Raw genomic sequence first — 23,437 nt, 5'->3', positions numbered from 1 at the left:
GTTAGCTACTGATGTTTAGCTCTGTTAAATGTTAGACTGAGGTTAACTCTGTATGACTGAGGTTAGTTCCCTGTCATGTTAGACTGTGGTTAACTCTGTATGACTGAGATTAGCTCCCTTTCATTTTAAACTGATGTTAACTCGGTAAGACTGAGTTTAGCTCCCTTTCATGTTAGACTGAGGTTAACTCTGTAAGACTGAGGTAAGCTCCCTGTCATGTTAGACTGAGGTCAACTCTGTAAGACTGAGGTTAGCTCCCTGTCATGTTAGACTGAGGTTAACTCTGTAAAACTGAGGTAAGCTCCCTGTCATGTTAGACTGAGGTTAACTCTGTAAGACTGAGGTTAGCTCCCTGTCATGTTAGACTGAGGTTAACTCTGTAAGACTGAGTTTAGCTGTCATGTTAGACTGAGGTTAACTCTGTAAGACTGAGATTAGCTCTTTTTCATGTTATACTGAGATTAACTCTCTAAGACTGAGATTAGCTCCTTTTTATGTTAGACTGAGGTAAACTCTGTAAGACTGAGTTTAGCTCCCCTTCTTGTAAGATACCAGATTATTTACAGGTTTTTACCAACATACAAACTTACTTAGCTGTTGTTTGTTATGTCTGATATTAACAAAATGTCATCGAGATCTTTTCTTGTCATTGAAGTTCAAATGTTGTCATTTAATCTCAATTTGTCTTAAAACTATTAAATAACAAAGGTAAATAAAAAGATGAAAACAAATATGAGTTTGGTAAACACCCTTTGTCATCTTATCTAATGTTTATTGTAATTAAACTTGATATTTTAGAATATGATTATATCTTAAATTTTTTGTTCCTTTTGTAAACCCAAAAAACCAAAAACTTTTAATCTTCTTTAGATTGTGAAAACATATAGATAAAGTTCATGAAAAATAATTATTTAAAGGTAATAAAAATTGGAATAAACAACAACATAACAAGTATTCATTAAACTGAAATTTTTATTTTATTATTACCCATAGTAAAGATGTTTCTGTAAGTTATCAGTTACCTTGTAAACGGTTAATGGCCGAGATACGAAAATGAAAAGAAATATTATCTCTGATGTCCAATAGTGTCATCATTCCATGGGGATTTATTTAAATCCATAAACACCTTTATTGTGATGCACTTTTGAAATCTAATGTATACGGACTAGAGGCCTTTTCATCAAACCAAGTGTTTAACTGAGCCTGAAAATTTGTACTATACTGTGTTTTTATATAAAAGTTGGATAAACTTTAGATGAATTGAGATAGATAATTGAACTTAAAGAATATGGTAAGTTAAGTTTATGAACTGAATTTTTGAGGTACTTGTGAAATCATTTTTATTGGATCAGTAAATTTATATTTTTATGCCCCCGCCATGTAATGGCCGGGGCATATAGTGTTACCCTGTTCCGTCATTCCGTCCTTCCGTCCTTCCGTCATTCCGTCATTCTGTCATTCCGTCATCATCAGTTTCCGTTCATTATCTTAAGAACGGTTGGGCACATTCAACTCAAATTTGACATATGGATATGTCATGAGAAAATACAGGTCAAGTTCGAATTTGGTCATGGTTCGATGATTTTTGGCAGAGTTATGCCCCTTTTACTTTGAAAATAATATGAAATTTCAGTTTCCGTTCATTATCTCAAGAACGGTTGGACACATTCAACTCAAACTTGACATATGGATATGTTATGAGAAAATACAGGTCAAGTTCGAATTTGGTTATGGTTCGATGATTTTTGGCAGAGTTATGCCCCTTTTACTTTGAAAATAATATGAAATTTTCAGTTTCTGTTCATTATCTCCCCAATGGTACAACACAATCAACTCAAACTTGACATATGGATATGTCATGAGAAAATACAGGTCAAGTTTGAATTTGGTCATGGTTCGATGATTTTTGGCAGAGTTATGCCCCTTTCACTTTGAAAATAATATTAAATTTTCAGTTTCCGTTCATTATCTCCCTCAAGGTACAACACATTCAACTCAAACGTGACATATTGATGTGTCAAAGGAATGCGCAGGTCAAGTTTAAATTCGGTCGTGGTTCGATGATTTTTGGCAGAGTTATGCCCCTTTTACTTTGAAAATAATATGAAATTTTCAGTTTCCGTTCATTATCTCCCTCAAGGTACAACACATTCAACTCAAACGTGACATATGGATGCGTCAATGGAATGCGCAGGTCATGTTCAAATTTGGTCATGGTTCAATGATTTTTGGCAGAGTTATGCCCCTTTCACTTTGAAAGTAATATGAAATTTTCAGTTTCCGTTTATTATCTCCCCAATGGTACAACACATTCAACTCAAATTTGACATATGGATATGTTTTTGGAATGCCCAGGTCAAGTTCAAATTTGGTCATGGTTCAATGATTTTTGGCAGAGTAATGCCCCTTTCACTTTGAAAATAATATGAAATTTACAGTTTCTGTTCATTATATCCCAAACGGTACAACACATTCAACTCAAACTTGACCTATGGATATGTCATGAAAAAATACAGGTCAAGTTCGAATTTGGTCATGGTTCGATGATTTTTGGCAGAGTTATGCCCCTTTTTACTTTGAAAATAATATGAAATGACAGTGTTACATATTCAATTTTAATTTGACATATGGATATGTCAAAGGAATGGGCAGGTCAAGTTGGAATTTGGTCATGGTTTGATGGTTTTTTGGCAGAGTTATGTCCCTTTCACTTTGATACATCTTAGGAATAAGCAGTTTAAGTTTGAATTTGGTCATGGTTCAATGATTTTAGACAAACTTATCTTTCCTGAATGTTGGAAAAATTTTGAACTTTCAGTTTCAGCACTCATTCTTTTAGCCATTATTTTGGCTACAAATATGCAATATGCTTTTTCTAAAGGTTAAGACTGAATAATTTCAGTGCCTTGAACGTTGTATGGAAATGGTTTGTGTTAACATTGAAAAGTTTTAAGGGCTTTGAACTTAAAATGAAAAAAAATAAATTAATGCACCATCTGAAATTTTGGCTGCATGCGGGGGCATCCGTGGCATGATGACACATTTCTAGTTACTATAATATTTTAAAACTATGACATGAAGTGCTTTTTAGTATTTAGATATTGGTTTAAATTTAAATTTTGAAACATTATTATGCTTAAATAAATGAAGGGCTAAGCATATTACTGCAGTTAGTCCTAGATGTTAGTAGTGGTAGAGAATGTACTATGTCACAAGTATAGAGCCAGGTCAGACTGGACATCCATGTTGCCAGGCTCTATAATCAATTTTGGTATTTTAGCTGCTATTGTTATGGCCCACTGATCATCAGTGTAGGTGTGGGCTTTGGTTAACATTTTGTTAAGGTATATTTTCTCAGAAACTATATAAGCAATGAACATTATTTAGTTCAAAACAGGTCAAATGCAGTCAAGTAAAGGCTCAGAAGATACATGTTTGCTGCTTATTTTAATACATGTATTTTCATATTAAAACCCCTTATATAAACAATCAATTGTTACAAATTCCAAACATTGTGAGTCCATTACACATATATAGTTTGTTGATTATGTTTGGTAAGGTTGCTTATTGTATTACAGGATAATCATGTTGTCTTTGTTGAGATAAAAGTCATGGTGTTTTTGTTTCTGAATAACCATAAATTATACTGACAAACAACATCATTTTAATGAAGCAACACCTTTAGTTAACACAATCTTTCTGAATGAGATCTGTTGTTTGAAACAGCTTTAAACATTGTCATTATTTTTTGCATTTCACTTAATTAACAAATGTCAAAGTGATTTTTTGTCAGTATTTACATTGGCAATCAGATAAGCTGTTGACATTTCATTCATTGAAGAAACAAAGATAAGATTTTCTTAACACTTTACATGCCTAAAGTTTTTGTTATTTAACTCTACAAGATTATAGAAGTTTCAAGTAATAGTGTATAGATTAGGAAAGTATTAAGATATATCAAGTATGGCTAGTACCATGGGAAGTTGTTTTTGTGAACAGACCAGGGGTCATCCTATTGTGTATTTTGGGGATATATCACCATATTATACCATTAATGTAATTATAGTTTCATCAGTTTATGTATTTTTAAAATTCCATGTTCTTTTGTGTTTTTCTTGGTGGTGTTTTTTTTAGTATTTTGAACCTTAAGGTAAGTATTGTTTATAACAAAAGTTGCAATTTCAATCTAATTTTGTTAATTAGGTAATTTTATTGTTATTCATTCAATGTCATTTTTTTTTAATAGAACAGTTTATATCATGAATGACTATATATGGCATACCTTTTAATATATCAGCTTTGACTATATAATTTAACCACAGACTGGTTAATAATCTATTTGTTTCAGTATGACCTGGTCATACCATAAATTATAAAGCTTTTTGAATGACATTATTAACCCATTTTACCCGTAACAAAATGGTTCTTCTAGTGAGAACTAAACAGTGTTAATGAATTATCCTTCAAAATAAAGAATCACTTTGTCCATGTATCAATACTTTAAGTACTTAACTTTATAAACCAAATCATCTCCAGACTTTATATACATGATTGGCCCTGTTTTGAATTTGGAATAATTGGAAGGGTTTCAAGATAAAAAAAAAAATCAGAAAATGAGCATAAAGATTGACTAGACTCCATGGAAATTGTGATGGAAATTGTGCAATCTATCATGAATGTTGTTCAAGTGTAAGCATCACTTTCATTAAAAAAAACAGTATAAGCATCAACTAACTATAATATAAATAAAATATTTATTTCAGAGTTCTGGAGATGTAAAGAAGAAATATGGGACAGATACAAAGAATGAAAGGTACAGACCAGGTGGTGGTAACATACAGGTGTTCTCACAGAAAATTGATACACGATCGGTGACCCCGCGCACCGACACAACTAAACCTAGATCAGCTCTCAGTCCCAGAATAAGCCCTTCCAAAGGTATATATACCCTACAAGTTTAAGCACAATTTATTAATTTCAGATCGGCCTAAATATATTCACAAAATCACAATGTAATGTGTTGTAAAGCTAGTGTAAGTGAGAAAGTATGACTTATACAGTTACAGGAGACAGTATGTAGGAAGCAACCTACTGGGACAATCAAATATTGCCATAATGATACAGTTTAAAGATGCCATCTTTGCTAAATACTGGTCTTTATCTAACTATACTTATTTATTTACCGGTACAAATTTTTTCTTTTAACTATTCCACATAAAGTGGCATTAAAGGCTCACCATTTTATAGGTTGTTTAAGTGAAATGGAAATACTGAAGGTAAATGGTATATCAGTGATATATTTGATGGTTGTATTTGTTAACAACTTGTCATATAAAACCTTTCCCTGTTTGAAGATAAAAGTAAATCTACCTTGATCTATTGTAAATATGATAACACAAATTTTATGTCAAAATTTAAGCCAACCCTGGAATAAAATGTGAAATTGATATATGTCACCTTGTATCAAAGGTCAATAATGTAAGACATGATATTTTAGTTAATGCAGGGAAGAGGCAATCATGTCGGAAGCATAGATAGTATTATTTTAGGAAATTTCAATAAAGATGACTAGAACATTGGAAATTATCTTGAATACACAATAGTATGTAGTATTTCATAACATACGTCTAACCAAGAATTGTCTGATCATATCTACTTCAATGAAATCACATTGAAGGGTTAGAGGAGAAGTATCATTATTGCTGCTGTGTGTTTCTGTTACTCTACTCTGTAGTAAATGAGCCGCGTTACGACAAAACCAACGTTATGTGTTTGCGGCCAGCATGGATCCAGACCAGCCTGCGCATCTGCGCAGTCTGATCAGGATCCATGCTGTTCCCTATCAGTTTCTGTACTTGTAATAGATTTAGTAAGCGAACAGCATGGATCCTGATCCTGGTCTGGTCTATGCTTGTCGCAAACGCAACATGTTAGTTTTGTCGTGACGCGGCTCAAATGCTTTCTTTGTCACATAGGTATAGATGCAATATGCCAAAAACTATACTGATTTTGATGTTGATTATTACAGACAGGGCTCCCTCTCTCCCAAAAGCTCCAACTCCCAACACCAAACATGTGCAATCAAAGATAGGATCTCTAAATAATGTGAAGCATTCACCAGGAGGTGGTAATGTAAGTATTTGTCTTGTTCCATTGTTCAGGTAGGAAAATTACTTGAGAATGAAAATAAAAACACATTTATTACTTAACATGATTGTATTGAATTTCTATTAGCTCTTAGAAGCACATAGTTCTGAGTGATAGCATTATGGCTGACATACACTGGCTGTCATTTTCCACAATGTCATTTAACAACATAAACAACACCTCTCTGTTAAGTACCAAGAAATTTGGGTAAAAACCCCATTGAAAAATTTATATAACCAGTTCTAGTTTAATGCATAATAGCTAGAAATAAACACATAGAAACTTAATGAATTTAAATTTATGTGTTACAAATTGAAAGGTAAATGATTGATAACTTATAACATCATTGTTAGACATCTGCTTATGATATTATTGTAAAATTAATAGGTTATGATATCATTATAAAACATGTCCTATAGATTAATAGGTTATAATATCATTATAAAACATGCCCGATAGATTAATAGGTTATGATATCATTATAAAACATGTCAAATAGATTACTAGGTTATGATATCATAATAAAACATGTCATATAGATTAATTGGTTATGAAATCATTATAAAACATGTCATATAGATTAATATCTTATGATATGAGATTATAAAACATGTCATATAGATTAATATCTTATGATATGAGATTGTAAAACATGTCATATAGATTAATATCTTATGATATGAGATTGTAAAACATGTCATATAGATTAATATCTTATGATATGAGATTGTAAAACATGTCATATAGATTAATATCTTATGATATGAGATTGTAAAACATGTCATATAGATTAATATCTTATGATATGAGATTGTAAAACATGTCATATAGATTAATATCTTATGATCTGATTGATATGAGATTGATAAAAACATGTCATATAGATTAATATCTTATGATATGAGATTATAAAAATACTTATGATATGAGATCATAAAACATGTCATATAGATTAATATCTTATGATATGAGATTATAAAAACATGTCATATAGATTAATATCTTATGATATGAGATTATAAAACATGTCATATAGATTAATATCTTATGATATGAGATTGTAAAACATGTCATATAGATTAAAACATATCTTATGATATGAGATTATAAAACATGTCATATAGATTAATATCTTATGATATGAGATTATATGTCATATAGAGATATGAGATTATAAAACATGTCATATAGATTAATATCTTATGATATGAGATTGTAAAACATGTCATATAGATAATATATGATATTTGTCATGATTTATCTTTTGATATGAGATTGTAAAACATGTCATATAGATTAATATCTTATGATATGAATTATAAAAAGACATGTCATATAGATTAATATCTTATGATATGAGATTGTAAAAAACATGTCATATAGATTAATATCTTATGATATGAGATTATAAAACATGTCATATAGATTAATATCTTATGATATGAGATTGTAAAACATGTCATATAGATTAATATCTTATGATATGAGATTGTAAAACATGTTTTACAGATTAATATCTTATGATATGAGATTATAAAACATGTCATATAGATTAATATCTTATGATATGAGATTATAAAACATGTCATATAGATTAATATCTTATGATATGAGATTATAAAACATGTCATATAGATTAATATCTTATGATATGAGATTGTAAAACATGTTTTACAGATTAATATCTTATGATATGAGATTATAAAACATGTCATATAGATTAATATCTTATGATATGAGATTGTAAAACATGTCATAATAGATTAATATCTTATGATATGAGATTGTAAAACATGTCATATAGATTAATATTCTTATGATATGAGATTGTAAAACATGTCATATAGATTAATATCTTATGATATGAGATTATAAAACATGTCATATAGATTAATATCTTATGATATGAGATTGTAAAACATGTCATATAGATTAATATCTTATGATATGAGATTGTAAAACATGTTTAACAGATTAATACTTTATCATTATACACTATGTCTTATAGACTAAAAGCTTTTAATATTTTTGTCAAACAATGATGTTTTAAAGTACATATGCATGTACATGGAATAATATGCCAATATTAGCGTCACATCAGCGTGACGCACCTTTCTATATGTTGTTATGTTTGACATCATTGATATGAGATGACTTCCGGTAATCAGAAATAAAACAAAGTTACTGAAGAACCAGTGCAATCTTTTGATTATTCAGTGTATATCCAACACATGTCTGACAGATTAATATCTTATATGATCATTGTAAAAATGTATTACATAATGATAGCTCATAATTTATAATGTTAATCATCTTAAACATCTTTTATAAATTAATAACTTATAATATCATTACAGAAAATAAGTGTTGTTTATCATTTCTTACAGATTAAAGTATTGCATGCAAAAGTAGATTTTTCCAATGTTCAAAGTAAAGTTGGTTCTAAGGACAAAATTGACCACAAACCAAAGGGAGGTGATAAAAAGGTAAGTGATCAAGATTTTATTTCACGTTTGGTTTTCCAATCTGCTTAGAATAGGTTTTTATAATGTTTAGCTTTATTAAATTATTATCAGTTTGCTGTGAGATATATATTGTATATTTACAAAATGGTTAGAAAAAAAGGTTATTGAAACAAGTCTTGCAGATAAAGATCACAAATAGTTGTGAGAGAAGTTTTGTTGAATGACAGTTGGTCATTGATCAGTTTTGAACTGGTGTTTACTGCTGACCAATCAGGTGATAGATTGTAAGATTTGGCCATGAATGCTAGTGTGCTGGAAATTGTCAGAGAATTGATTGAAACATGTTATCTAGGAATGGTTTTAAATGAATAACATTGAGCATTGATGTCAGTAGATTTTAACTATAAAAGCTAGCCCAAAGCAATAAATATAGTAACCTGTGGTTTACTCATTCCTGGAATATTGTTCAAAGGTATATACCAAGGTGCTTTATCAAAATTTGAAATGTTAATTGCAGTAAATTTTATGATGAAATTGAAAGTAAATGCTCAATTTTAATTTTGAACATTTACCTGGACATTGGCAATTATTGGGGAAATTAAATATTTAACTAGTGATGCATCTATTTCGCCTTGTGGTGTTAAAAATAATTGTGTTTTTAAGCTTGCTTCAATATAGAAATTTACCTAAGTATAGTAATAATGTAGATACAATCATACATGTACCTACAACCTATATACTGTGTGGCGCTTTATTTAGTTGACACAAAAAATTGATCAGCTTTTGCATTCATTTTGTATTCTTTATTTTGCACGAATAAAATTTCAGTGTTACTTTTACAGGAAATGGATATGGCATTGAATTTAACAGATAAATTTTTCAATTCTTTTGTGTGTGGCTTTTTTTAACAGATAGAAAGTCAAAAATTAATCTGGCAGACGGACTCAAAAATTGGCAGTTTAAAGAACATGAAACATACGCCGGGAGGAGGAAATTTGAAAGTATGCTGTCTGTATTATATGATTATTTTTAGGCAAAAAGGTATTTGTTTCCATCATCAAAATCGGGTAGCCTGGTAGGCATTTTATTAAAAGGGAGGCAGATGGTAATTTTCACACAATATGTATTATTGTGTCTGCTGTTGTAGCCTGGGAAACACAAGAATATGGAGCATTGTACCAGTTACTACATATTCTTGTATTACTTTATACTGTCTATTTCTCATGAAGCTAAGTGCTTTTTACTTCACATTACATAGGTCATATACAATTATCAAAGAAAAAAGAATTTAAAGTAGAATTATAATTGGTACTAGGCTTCTAAAATGTCTGTGTTCTCAGTGAAAGATAAGATAGGTTTATACACTGGAAACAATCATACTTTTTGATGCCTTAAGAATTTTTATTTATTGTAGCTCAACTTGGAATCACAGATGAAGCTACAAATTTATCAGCTAAAACAAATCATTAATGGAAAAACATTTTTTTCTACTAAACTAAACTTTAAAGAAATGTCATGATGTACCTTTGTATATTCTAAGACTTTCTTTTTAGGTTCTTAGGCAAAAATCAAAGTAAAACATTTTATTTTTCTTTAATTGATATTAAACTTTCCATTTGTAACAAGATAATTTATGATAAATGATTTAACATTTGAATTTCATTATATATGCCTTGCTTCAGTCAAGTGTTTTGTCATCAGCTAGTTTAGTATCTGCTGACTGCATCACCTTGTTGTCACTACCTACTTTTTTTACCTTCAATGATTTTTATTACATTTTTACTTTCGTTGCTGGTGAATATTTTTTACTTTCCATTTTAATTTTTCCTGCTGTCAGTAGTGACTATTTTACGTCATATTTTAATGAGATTGAGAAGGATGCAAGTTGTGATGTGTGAGAATACAACCCTGATGCATGCTGTTTTGTACACTTATAAAATATTGAAAATGTGTTTACAAATTTATATATGTGATTATAGTATTAGATAAGTATATTATAAAATTACAAGGACAATGATATATGATACTGTGTAAGAGTAAAGATGTAATTAAACTGGTTTTAAAATTTGAAAGATTGTTTTGTCATAGATTAACTCCTACTGTTTCACACATCATGACATGTAGTGATGCAGCTTCTGACATGAAAATTCAATATTCAAAAAAATTTGATATAACAGCGTTATTGAAGGTATTCAGACTGAATCCTCATTATAGTTTAGGGAAGAGTCATTTTGTTTGTACAATGTGCGTATAAGAAAAGTATAAGGGAAAAAAAAAACAACAATAAAACAACAGTAATTTCAAAGAAAATGGTGAGCAGCTGCATTCATAAATATTGAAAAGATCAAGCTTGTAAGTCAAAAACAAATATATTGACTATGCTGAAAATGTGTGAAGAAGAATTGGTTGTATCTTATCGGTAGAAGCAACAATATAGGTAAGTTATAATTTCATTTATATTCATCAGCACCTAGAGCATAATATATACTATATAAACATGATAACTTGCATGGTTGTGAAGTTTGCTTATTATAACTTTATAAAGATTTAATGTACCAGCTATATTAAGAACAAAATGAACAATTCTTTTATTTAAATGATCTGTTTTATAATTATACAATATACTATTATATTTCATATTCTACATTTGTGATTTATTGTGACTGGGTGAATTCAATCAGATGGTTTAATAAAAACAATGTCACAGTCAAAAGAACTTAAACATTTTGTGGTGGGGTTGACTTTGTAAAGTAAGAAGCAACACAATTGATCAATAAAAAACCTGCTAAATACATGTATGGTTAAAGGTGAAATATCTAAGATTATGGTTTGGTAATATTATATAAATTACATGTTAATTCTGGTTTCGTAATTGTAAATTAAGTTATGATTACATGTGTAACCATGGAAACAGAATATAATTGATATATTGTAGGACAACATTGGTTATGTAACTGGAACAATGAATACAAGGGAGAACATTCATTATCAACCAGGGGGAGGAAATGTACGTATCATAATTATACAATAATCACTTTTTGGGTATCCCTTTCATAAACATTGTAAAAAAAACATCCTGTCATACATATTTTTCTCACTTCGTTTTGATTTTAATTTTGAAAGGAAAACAAAAACAATGTCAATTTCTGTAATTTTAAACTATTCTTGTGAATTTGTGTCATATTTGTCATATACAGATACACCCCTCTCTGCTTTAACCAAACATAATTAGCCTTGCCACCAATATAGGGACACTTAAGGCTGTACATTTGTGTATTTTTGACCATCTTTTATTTTTCATCATAATATCCAAAAAAATTGATAATGGACAAGAAAAAAATTGACAATGTTCATTTTAGATATTGAGAAGGATAAGAGGTGAAGTAAATATAATATAAATACCTTTATGCAGGTTCCAGAGCCTTATGAAGAAGATTTAGATTGGGATGCTGATGCCAAAGTTAACACACTTGATAATCTTGACTATGAGCCAGGAGGGGGGTGTGTCAAGGTGGAGTAATGATTTCTATCTTATTATTTATATTCACAAAGTTTATTCTGATCTGCAGTCAGTTTTCAGCCATCATACATTTATACATAAACATTTTAAAAGAATTGTTTGATCAAGAAATATAATAATTCATTCTTAGTTTATATTTATCATATTTCTACAGATAATTTATTTTTCTTACTTCAAATAAAGAATTGTAATTTTTGCTTGTAGATATTTAGTGAGAGACTACACTGGAAAGCAGAACCTAAAGTGGATACTGGCCTACAAAGAAAGAGTGACAAAATCCAGAATGATAATATTCCAGTTAAATCTGACCTGCAGAGATATGACAGTTCAAAGCAGCAAGTTTCTATTACTATAGAACCAGTCCCTGAAAGATTTAATCACTCCTATTTGGAACCAGTCCCAGAAGTTGAGTACCAGTCTGCAGCAGATATTAAAAGGGATCAGACTCAAATAGAACCATTAAGATCTCAAGTTGTTGACTCAAAAGTAATAAAAGATCCTGACATAGATCAAACAGATGGGGTATTAGATAATACTGATACAGCCAAAGTTATACAACAGGATTGGAATCAGGGACCACCTCCACCACCCAAACCACCAAGATGCATTCATGAAGATTGGGGACATGAAAAAGTTGATACTAGCAAATCAGATGAAAAGGAAATTTTAACATTTACAGAAGAAGAGTTGGAAGAAATATTGAGGAAAAGAGATTTTGTTGAACGTCAGGAAGACACAAATGTATCTGATAATCAATCCAAGCAGGTGGAAGAACAAGAGACTAAAATCAAGGATGATAGAAACAATTTCCATATTCCAATCAATGATATAACAAATGAAAATGAAAGTGAAATGGAATCAGTTGACCACAAGGAAGATACTGTAGTGTTAGAAAGAATGGTTATAGAAAAATGTGATGGGAAAGAAAATGTAGATATTTCACTGAACAAATCCAAGAAAAAGTCAGGATTTGTAAATAAAATGAGATGTTTGTTCTCTAATTCTAAGAAGAAACAAGCAAAAGAGAATGACAAAGAAAATCGCTTTTCAAGTACCAGTTATAATATTAATCGTTCAAATTCAAATAGAATCAGTGTAAAGGGAAAGAAGCTTAAAGAATTTGCCAATGAAGAGCAGAAAGAAGTTGAGCTTATGGTTAAATATTTAGGATATCATAGTCCTATATTGTCAAAAAAGGGGAAAATTATAAAGGAAAAAGACAAAGAATCAAAGAAAGAAAGCTGTAAAAATGTGCTGAAAAAGAAACATATGGAAAAGGGTGAGCCAATAGAAAAGCTTGCAAATTTGGGATATAAAAGCCCGAAGTTGGCAAAGAAAGGAGGAAAACCAACAATAATGACAGGTTCACCAACTTTGAAACGGAAATCAGGATTTGGAAACAAAGAAATGAATGTTGAAACTATGGAATGTATAACAGATGAAAATGATAGACTTGATCTTCTTTGTTGTGAAAATGTACAAATGATTAGTGTGAATGAAGGAGTTGTTAGTGATTATCAAGATATTGATTTTGGAGCAAATGTTGCAGATATTAAAAATGGTAGGTGTGTGGATGGTTTAACCATTTTGAATGAGACAAAATATGTAAAGATGCAAGAGAAAAGTCCAGTAAATGGCTTTGTGAATGAAGGCTATGAATATGATGATGTTGCTTCTGATGAAGATACAGAGAGTCCTAACGAAGATGATGATACTGATGAAAGCATTGAAGAAGAAAGACATACAAGTGTAGCAGAGTTTACAGTTAACAGTAACAGGAAATCTCAAAAAGGGATTCAAACTACAACATTCAAATACAAGATGGATAAGAGACCAACTAGTCCACTGAATATAATTAAACATGAAAAGATAGCAGAGACTTGTCTAAGTATTGACGAAAGGACTGATGTTGAGAAAGGTGTTGATCAAGTCTTCATCGCAAAGAAGGAATCTGCACCAACTCACGATAAGTTTGGATATGCTCTTGTACATAAATTGGAGAATATGAAAGTTTCAGATGATAAAAATGAAACTGAAAATGTTTTGGAAAGAAATGCAAATAATCCAGAAAATAATAGAAATAGATTAGGTGAAAGAAATAATTTTGAAAAAGATGTATTTGATAATATTGAAAATAAGGTGATGCATAAGACTGTCACAAAATGTGAAAGGAAATCAAATTTGGATCAAGAAGAAATCGAACATGAGCTGACCTTGGATGAGGAGTTAAGAGCAGTATTGGCTAACATGCATGATAATGAGAGTTCTCTTTTAAAGACACCCAGAAGACATGAGGGTACTGAGACAGGGTCGAGACCTGGAACCCCTAAGATTTCAGTAAAACCAATCTGGATGCAAGCAGAAGAAGAGAGAAAAGGGAATGGTTTTGGTGAAAAGTATGGAATGAGAAGATACCTAAGTGATGACAACCTGTCCAAAAACACCCAACCGTTGTTTGGAAGGTCAAACAGGACCCAAAGTATGATGGTAAGAGGTGGAGCTGTCAATATGAGGTCAGGAAACATTTTGAGAGGATCAGATAGAGAATCTGCAAGAAACTTAGCAAGGTATACTAAACTGATTGATTTGAAATCAGCACCAGTTGATGATGTAAAGAAGAGTCCAATGGAAATAACTTCAGAGAATGAACGTAGTTTGCTATCTACTAAACCAACAAGTGGAAGAGAAATGACAGGAGATTTTGTATCAGGACTATATGATGACGCTGGAAATGGTTCTTTAGAAATATCTAAAAATAATGAATCATTGAAATTTGATTCTTTTGAGAGATTTAGAACTAGTTCAGGATTATGTCCTGGAGTGTTTGAAGGTGAAAGTGTTAGAACATTGAACACAATTTCCAACACAAGAGGTCATTCAGGGCACTCAAATACACATGAAGATATGGTGATAATATGCACATCATTATATAGCATGCCTGTTGTAGTTAGAATAAATAACCTCAGTCTATACAAGAGTATATCTACAAGTTCTTTACTATATATATAAAGAATTATTTCTGCTGCATTGCATATTTTTACCAGAACATGGAGAAAATCAATAAGTTTTGACTGATCTGAATTTTTTTTTTTAGATTTTTAATTGTTCATTTGTTTTGTTTTGGAAGTGAATACATTACATTGAAATTTTAGTATATTTACAAATATGCATCATTTATAGAATACATGTTTAAAATATGGATTATCTGTTGTATTTACTGAGAGGTTTATAATGAAGTGTGTTATACTTGTTAGATTAGCTGTATGTTAGCTTTTTTATATATAAAGTAATGTCAAATACCAATATTTTATCATATACCTGTGTGAGCTTTTATAATTATATATTTTGCAGGCTAATTTTAAAAAAAAAGTTGAAATAGAAAATACAACTGTTTTACACTGAGTCTGCAGTTAATTATCTATGTAACATTTAGTTAAGATAGTGTTTGTTATAGCATGTTTCACGTTAAACATTTATGTATAGCATCATAAGTACAGTCAAACCTTGGTTTTAAACAACACAACTTCAAATTGAACCACCTATAATTATTGAACAAAATAATTTAAGTATTATAATTAATCTTCAGCAATAAGCAGCTTCTACAGAAATTATAAATGCAATGAACTTTCTATTAAATATATTTTTTTCCCTTTTTACTGTTTAATTTTTTTTGATAAACTTGTCTAACCAGATTAGTAACTTTTTCTTATTTGCTTTATACAGTTGATTTTATAAAGGTTTGACTGTATATATTTGAATGATTATTCATAGCAAATGTTTACAAAAAATGTGTATTATTTGAATTGATAAAAAACAATCAAACAGTTAACATCCCATTGTAAGAAACAGAAAGAAACATACTTTGTTTTATTTGATATGATTTCATGTTTTGTGAACTCCAGGGTATTTGATTCAGGTAATTAAATATAAAAAAAAATACTGTCACCTATGGGATGTTTATATATATAGTTAATATAAAATGTCTAACTTAAGAAATTTGTCTGCCATATTTCACAGGTGGTTAGTCAAAAACTGTCATGGTCAGCCAAGTCACGTGTTGGATCTCTTGAAAACGCGACTCATTCCCCAGGCGGTGGTAACGTTAAAGTACAGTCATTTTCTAGACATTTAGTTTATTACTATGTATTTTATTTTAAACTTCACCTACTGTTAGTTGATGAGAAACACACTTTGACATTTTCTGTACCAGTAATTTCTAAGTTAAGTTTGATGTTTACGTCAATATTTGTTGTGTTTACCCATAGTTTGTGTAAGTTAGTTCATATGGTAAAATTTCAATTGTTAATGCATTTCTAAATATGATCTACCCTGTGTTTTTACGTATATGTTATATAAAATATAAAGAATTGGATAACATAAAAAATTTATAAAATTGTCTAGAAAACATGAGTGTATATTTCTATGCCTGTAGGTAGTCAGTCAAAGATTGAGTTGGTCTGCCAATGCTAGAGTTGGTTCATTAGACAATGCGCATTATAGGTCGGGCGGTGGCAGAGTTAAAGTATATGAGAATAAGTGCACTAGTTTTACTCATGTTTTTGGGATGTGTTTGGGTGTGCCAAGCTATTAGATAGTTTTTGGCCTAGAAATAATTTTGATATGACTCATAAAAACGATTTTATCTAAACTTGAATGAAAACTGTGAAAAGCAAAGACTATGAGATTTTAGATTTAAACAGCAACAGACACTTTTCCAACAAGTGTTGGCATGCAAATATTAAACATTGGTAAACTATAAACCATCTTGTTGGTCTGTTATATCTTGTTTTTTATTTTGAAACAAAGATTGAAATAAAATACACCATGTAGTATGGTACAAGTTGCTGTTTCATTTATTTGATAATTTACTTTTGAAATGAAACTAGAATTTTATGAAGAATTGGAAAAAATTAAATTTGAGGCCGTCCGATGAACTTTTGAATTAAAGGACTTATAGAGTATTGTGTAAAAGAACTGGTGTTTTGGGTTTGGGTTTTTTTTTTGTTGTAAAGTCACTAACTTAACAACAAAGATAATTTTCAAGCAATTGTTTTCAGACTATGTCATTTGAATGGGGGCCAAAAAATTTCTTAAGCATGACTACTTTTTGTTATTTTTTTTTTATATCAAGTCACTAAGGTGATATTTTTGTGTGAGTGATGTCAAATTGTTTACATGTATATGTGTTAGTGTTATGTAGATAGTCTGTGATAGGTGTAACACTGATAACCCAGAATTTCAGATGTAACAAAATTATTAGTTTCTTAAATAAAAAGTCACTTTAACACTTTAATTTTAACAAAATACTATATACATGTACAAGATTAGTTAATGTTCATTATTTGTCAATCAGTGTGAAGCATTAAAATTTTTATAGTGACTTTTAAGTACCGTATATTACAGTAGATATTAATTATTTAATATTTGTTTCTAAAATTTTGCTAAAATGTAAGAATACATCCACATGGTTACATCTGAATTCAGGCCTGTGCTTACTTTTCCTTTATTTGTAAATGCAATTAAGAAAAAGATAAGAAAGGATAATTGTTTTACATGGTACATTGCTGTTAAAACTGGTGATGGGTCAGTGGAAAGAATTTGTAAATTAAGAAAAAAATTTGCTGATTTGTTTCATTTTTTTGGATAAAATTAAGGTTATATATAGTTATAAATTTTTTCCACTAGCTTTAGCTTTGATTCTTACTTAGTTTTATATTTATAGTGTGTGCGTGTGTGTGTGTGGGTGTGTGAGACGTGGATTATAATTTGAATTAAACAAATGACATCTTATTTGCTCAGAATCTTAAAGAAAACATAGTAAAAGAAAAACATCTGTTAAAGAAAATATTTTGAAGGAAGGCTGTATAAGGAAAAGGACTACATATTATATTTTATGATTAAGTTGTATTTATAGAATTGTTACAGAATTAGTTTCTAAAAAGGTCTTCTTCATAAGTTTTAAAAATTTAGTCATCTTCATGCATTTTCTTTCTTTTTCTTTGTCAAAACATCAAAGCATAAGTAATTGTTTTTAATTGGTCTTTTATATTAATTTAACACATTAACTTGTGTTCAAATATTTGGTGAAGTTAAATTTTATTTTTTAAAAGTGATAGTTACTCCATTTTCAACATGTAATTATAATTCCTTTATAATTTCTACTAATTACTTTAATGTATTAACTTTACATCATTAATATTCATTATTTCATGCATGGTTGATTAATCATGATTATTCATCACTATTTACATGTGTATATGTAAAATGATACATGGGGACTTTCTTGATACTGTATTATCCCAAATCTTTTCTACATATGTTGTAATTATTGGGAGAATGAATTCCAGACAGGTGGATCAGATTAGATAATCAATTTGTTTATTTTTCTTTTGCTTTGTTTAAATGAGTTTTGTTTTGCTGCTATTTATAGATTTTGGACCAGAAAATTGAAATTAAAGCACATTCAAAGGTGGGATCTACGGCAAATTTAAAACATAAACCAGGTGGAGGTGATAAAAAGGTAGTGAAGATACTATTTGTTTTATAAACATTCATTGATTATATCTAAATATCAATTGTTAAAAGTCATTATATTATACAAAATATTTTTTATTTGTGGCAGTTATTTTGCTTTTTAAAGCTTTTGCAAGATTTCTATGCTTTATATAATTTTCCTTGGCAAAAAGACGGTATAGGTGATATAAATGTTAACCCTTTCCCTGCTGAATTTTTATAATGGAGTAATCCTGCTTTGAATTTGGAACAATCCATTTGTAGTTTGAGGGGATTTCAGTATGAAAATACTCGACCTATAGTAAAGAGTTAGTATGTATAGATGACTAGGCTTTATAAATAGGCAAATCCTCATAAGGGCTAACACTCTAACATTGTAAGTCTCAAGTCTTGTAGCTTAGGGGTTGCCTTAAATTTCAATGAGGCATAAGAATTGCAGACACTGTTTATCCCTGAGTGATCATAAGCGGTGACTAAATTGGTTAAAATAATTGGAGTCTATGCATCTCTTAGCTCCAGCAGGTGAGATGGTTTTGACCCCTGATGTTGCTTTGAAGTTTGTTACACCTTGTATATTACAATATTTTACTTGTGAAATCCATTGATCTTGTGTTCCTGCTGTCTAGTTTTTTCTCTTATACATTGTGGGCTTTGTTCTTTCTAGCATAACACATACTATATCATCATCCCAGGAGTTCAGTCTCTTATACCAGTAGTTAAAACACAATTTATGTATTACCACACAGTTCAAGCATGTTTTTATGCCACTGCAGCATCTGCGATGCGGTGGCATATAGATTCACCTGTGTGTGTGTGTGTTTGTTTGTGTGTGTGTGTGTGTGTGTGTGTTATATAGATTATATAGTGAACTTAAAAAATCTTCTTGTGAAAAACCAGCAGCCAAACTTGGCAGGATTGATCCTTGGGTGAAGGGCTTCCAAAGTTGTTCAAAGAATTTCATTCCATGCAGAAATCTGGTTGCCATGGCAACCAAAAGGAATTATAAGAACAAATTTAAAAAATCTTCTTGTAAAGACCCAAAAGGCCTAGAGCTTAGATATTTTGCATAAGGCATTGTCTGGTAGACCTCTACCAATATTGTTCAAATTATAGCCCTGGGGTCAAAATCGGCCCCACCCCGGGGTCATTGATTTTCACTATATGTACATATAGTAAAAACTTAAAATACCTTATTGTAAAGACCCAAATAGCTTAGAGCTTAGATATTTTGCATAAGGCATTGTCTGGTAGACCTCTACCAACATTGTTCAAATTATAGCCCTGGGGTCAAAATAGGCCCCGCCCCGGGTCATTGTTATATAGATTATATATAATAGTGAACGTAAGAAATCTTCTTGTGAAAAACCAATAGTCCAATTTCAACCAAACTTGGCAGGATTGATCCTTGGGTAAAGGGCTTCCAAAGTTGTTCAAAGAATTTCATTCCATGCAGAAATCTGGTTGCCATGGCAACCAAAAGGAATTATAAGAACAAATTTAAAAAATCTTCTTGTAAAGACCCAAAAGGCCTAGAGCTTAGATATTTTGCATAAGGCATTGTCTGGTAGACCTCTACCAAGATTGTTCAAATTATAGCCCTGGGGTCAAAATCGGCCCTGCCCCGGGGTCATTGATTTTCACTATATGTACATATAGTAAAAACTTAAAATATCTTATTGTAAAGACCCAAATAGCCTAGAGCTTAGATATTTTGCATAAGGCATTGCCTGGTAGACCTCTAACAAGATTGTTCAAATTATAGCCCTAGGGTCAAAAGTGGCCCCGCCCCGGGGGTCATTGATTTTCACTATATGTACATATAGTAAAAACTTTAAATACCTACTTGTAAAGACCCAAAAGGCCTAGAGCATAAGGCATTGTGTTGTAGACCTCTACCCAGATTGTTCAAATTATAGCCCTGGGGTCAAAATCGGCCCTGCCCCGGGGGTCATTGGTTTTCGTTATATGTATATAGTAAAAACTTAAAAAAAATTTCTTCTAGCAGTTGACAAATGCTAGAGGTTAGATATTTTGCATGAAACATTGTGTAGTGAACCTCTAGCAAGATTGTTCAAATTATAGCCCTGGGGTCAAAATTGCCCCCGCCCCGGGGGTCATTGATTTTCAATATATACATATAGTAAAAAATAAAAAAATCTTATTGTCTGTAGGTACAAGGTACAAGGCTTCAAAAACTTAAAAATACCTTCTTGTAAATGCCCAAAAGGCCTAGAGCTTAGGTATTAATGCGGTGGCATAGCATTTTTCTCAAATGCAATCTTGTTTTTATTTTACCGCTTCCAGATAGAATCACAGAAACTTGAGTTCAAGGAGACTGCAAGGTCAAAGGTCGGGTCATTGGACAAAGTTAAACATAAGCCAGGTGGTGGTGATATTGTGGTAAGTGGTCATATTGACAATTTACTAAAAATTTCTAAGTTATATAACCAATACAGCTATGAGGACTGATTTGCATATTGGAAAGCATATTTTTTTATTATTTGTTCCAATGCTATGCCAATCTTTTCCCCCTGTGAAATCATTTAATGTTTGCAGTTTTGATAAACATAAACAAAAATTTTAATGTTAGGAAGTATAAGACCTACCACAAGCATTTGATTATCATAAATAATTTGATACATAATTAGAAATTCATTTTAAAAAGTTTAATTCATGAATAAATTAATTCATGCAGCTATTTTTTTGGTGGAATGGTTTGGGGACTAATAGCCATTATTAACAAATGGTGAAATGGATACCGTTACTTGATGTTTGTAAACAAGTGGATTAATGTATTAAAATAAGACATACATAAAGTGCTTGTTACAAGATTCACAACTTAAATGATTTCACAGTGATAATACTGATCATTATAAACTCCTGATGCTAGAAATGCAAGATAATTGCTTTATATAATAATAATTCTTTGCTGAATTCAATATAATTTGCTGCAAGACAAAACTTTTTTATGGTCATAGTTGCTGAAAATTCTGGCAAGATTTTGGTTTGGAAAAGTAAAATATGATTGTGAAAAATGTTGTTGGTCACCAAAATGGACTAACAAAACATTTTAAATTTTTGATTTTAACTTGTATTTTGATTACCTGTTGTTAAGTTTCCAGCACAATGACTATAAGAAAGTTTACCCCAGGTGAGGCACCTTGCCATGAGTGAACAGGAGCATTTTGACCTTTGTATTGATTTCAGTTTGTAACTTCTCATCTGAAATTGAAACATCTTACTAAAACTTACATTATAATGTAAAGTATGGAGAAAAGGAATTTATAATATTGTAAATTTAAGTATTGATTAGAACTTATAACTGCTTAAATTTCTTATCATATTTTTTTGATACATTAATAAAATAAAATAATTCATTTATTGAATTATTCTTGATTTTGGCTACATGTATGAATATTGTGACCTAATTATTCAATATGAAATGATAAGGTAAAAGTGAATTGTACTTCAGTAAAATAAAATCTGCAATCTCTTTAAAACAAATAACCATACAGTTTTCACTGTACTATCTTTCCTTCCATCATCAATTCATCCACTTCAAACAGTCATGTTAGTTAGTTTATACTCTAGTTCCATTGTTAAACCTTATATCTATAACCTTATAGACACACTAGCCAATCCATTCCTGGAATCAACCAGTACTAAGCAATGAGTGTAAAGTTTATTGCTCTATGAAACAATGTCTTACCCCTGTCTGGGTTTGAACCCATATACTGCTAGCTCACCACTTTAAATTGTATTTTGACATAAATATGTCACTTTTTAAAAAAATTTCTGGTACATTAGCTCAATCAAAATTTAGTGTTAGCTGTTTAAAACCTGATTTGACAATTCTGTTACCTGTACAGTGTTGTCATTCTTCTGGCCAGTGACAATCTAATGCCACAAAAGTTATTCCCTTTTCAACACATCTAAGCCAGTTTCTCTGAAGGCCATTGGTTATGTTTGAATCACATAAAGTTTTTTTTAAACATTTATATGTAAAGTAACTTACCCTGTATGGCATTTTAATATCTTTACCATTTCTATATCAATATCTTCAATGTTTTTTGTATCAATATCTTCACCATTTTCATCACATTATCTTTACATATTTTATCTTTATATCTTCACCATTTTCATCAATCATGGCATTTTCAACCATCACACAACTTTCATGTGAATTATAAAGATTTCAGGTGTTATACAGAGTTACAGATTCACACCAAGAAATGCTCTTGTTTTGAGAATTGTGTGTCTATTCTTTTATTTTAACAGATCCATAATGAAAAGCTAAAGTGGGAAACCACATCAAAAGTGAAATCATTAGAAAATGCTGATCATGTACCAACTGGTGGAAATGTGAAAGTAGGTTTGACTTTTCACTCCATACAGTCACAATATAAGAATTTCTTCACAGCCCAGTAATGTTGACTTGGTAGTGCCCGACACTTTTGTCTATCCTTCAGAACACATCTGTGTCAATAGATCAGATTATAAAGAAAATCTTTTAGCTCAGTCTCAGATCTAAGGTATTTCATTGATCAGAAACAGCCACAGATTGTTCACTGACCAATTAAAACACTTAGATTTGAGAAAGAACTCGGAAAGTTTCATATTATAACCTCTAGGCCTGGATGTTTTTTTTGTCCTATCTGCAAATTACTTCAACCTTGGTCTCTATAAGCTAGAGCCTTCATGTTTGCAGTCAAAAATCTTCGAGATTTTCTTTTTTCTTTCATTTGAATATAAATTTGACCCCAGAATAATATTTTCAAAATTTGTTGTTGTT

At 30.5% G+C, this 23,437-nt stretch overlaps 1 protein-coding gene across 1 annotated transcript in view; it reads left to right on the top strand.

The window, feature by feature from the left end:
• LOC132746870 (uncharacterized) overlaps nucleotides 1-23,437 on the top strand; it is a 68,881-nt gene that overhangs the window by 36,723 nt on the left and 8,721 nt on the right. The window contains exons 5-13 of the mRNA XM_060736146.1: nucleotides 4,764-4,938; nucleotides 6,029-6,132; nucleotides 8,535-8,633; nucleotides 9,524-9,613; nucleotides 16,150-16,239; nucleotides 16,565-16,654; nucleotides 18,563-18,652; nucleotides 20,950-21,045; nucleotides 22,924-23,013. Coding sequence (XP_060592129.1) covers nucleotides 4,764-4,938; nucleotides 6,029-6,132; nucleotides 8,535-8,633; nucleotides 9,524-9,613; nucleotides 16,150-16,239; nucleotides 16,565-16,654; nucleotides 18,563-18,652; nucleotides 20,950-21,045; nucleotides 22,924-23,013 — 924 coding nt within the window. The remainder of the gene's footprint in view (nucleotides 1-4,763; nucleotides 4,939-6,028; nucleotides 6,133-8,534; nucleotides 8,634-9,523; nucleotides 9,614-16,149; nucleotides 16,240-16,564; nucleotides 16,655-18,562; nucleotides 18,653-20,949; nucleotides 21,046-22,923; nucleotides 23,014-23,437) is intronic.

This window comes from Ruditapes philippinarum, unplaced genomic scaffold (genome assembly GCF_026571515.1).
Source record: "Ruditapes philippinarum isolate M1 unplaced genomic scaffold, ASM2657151v2 ctg1153_1_1_1_1, whole genome shotgun sequence".
In the NCBI taxonomy this organism is placed as follows: domain Eukaryota; kingdom Metazoa; phylum Mollusca; class Bivalvia; order Venerida; family Veneridae; genus Ruditapes; species Ruditapes philippinarum.
This window is presented reverse-complemented; position numbering and strand designations above follow the sequence as displayed.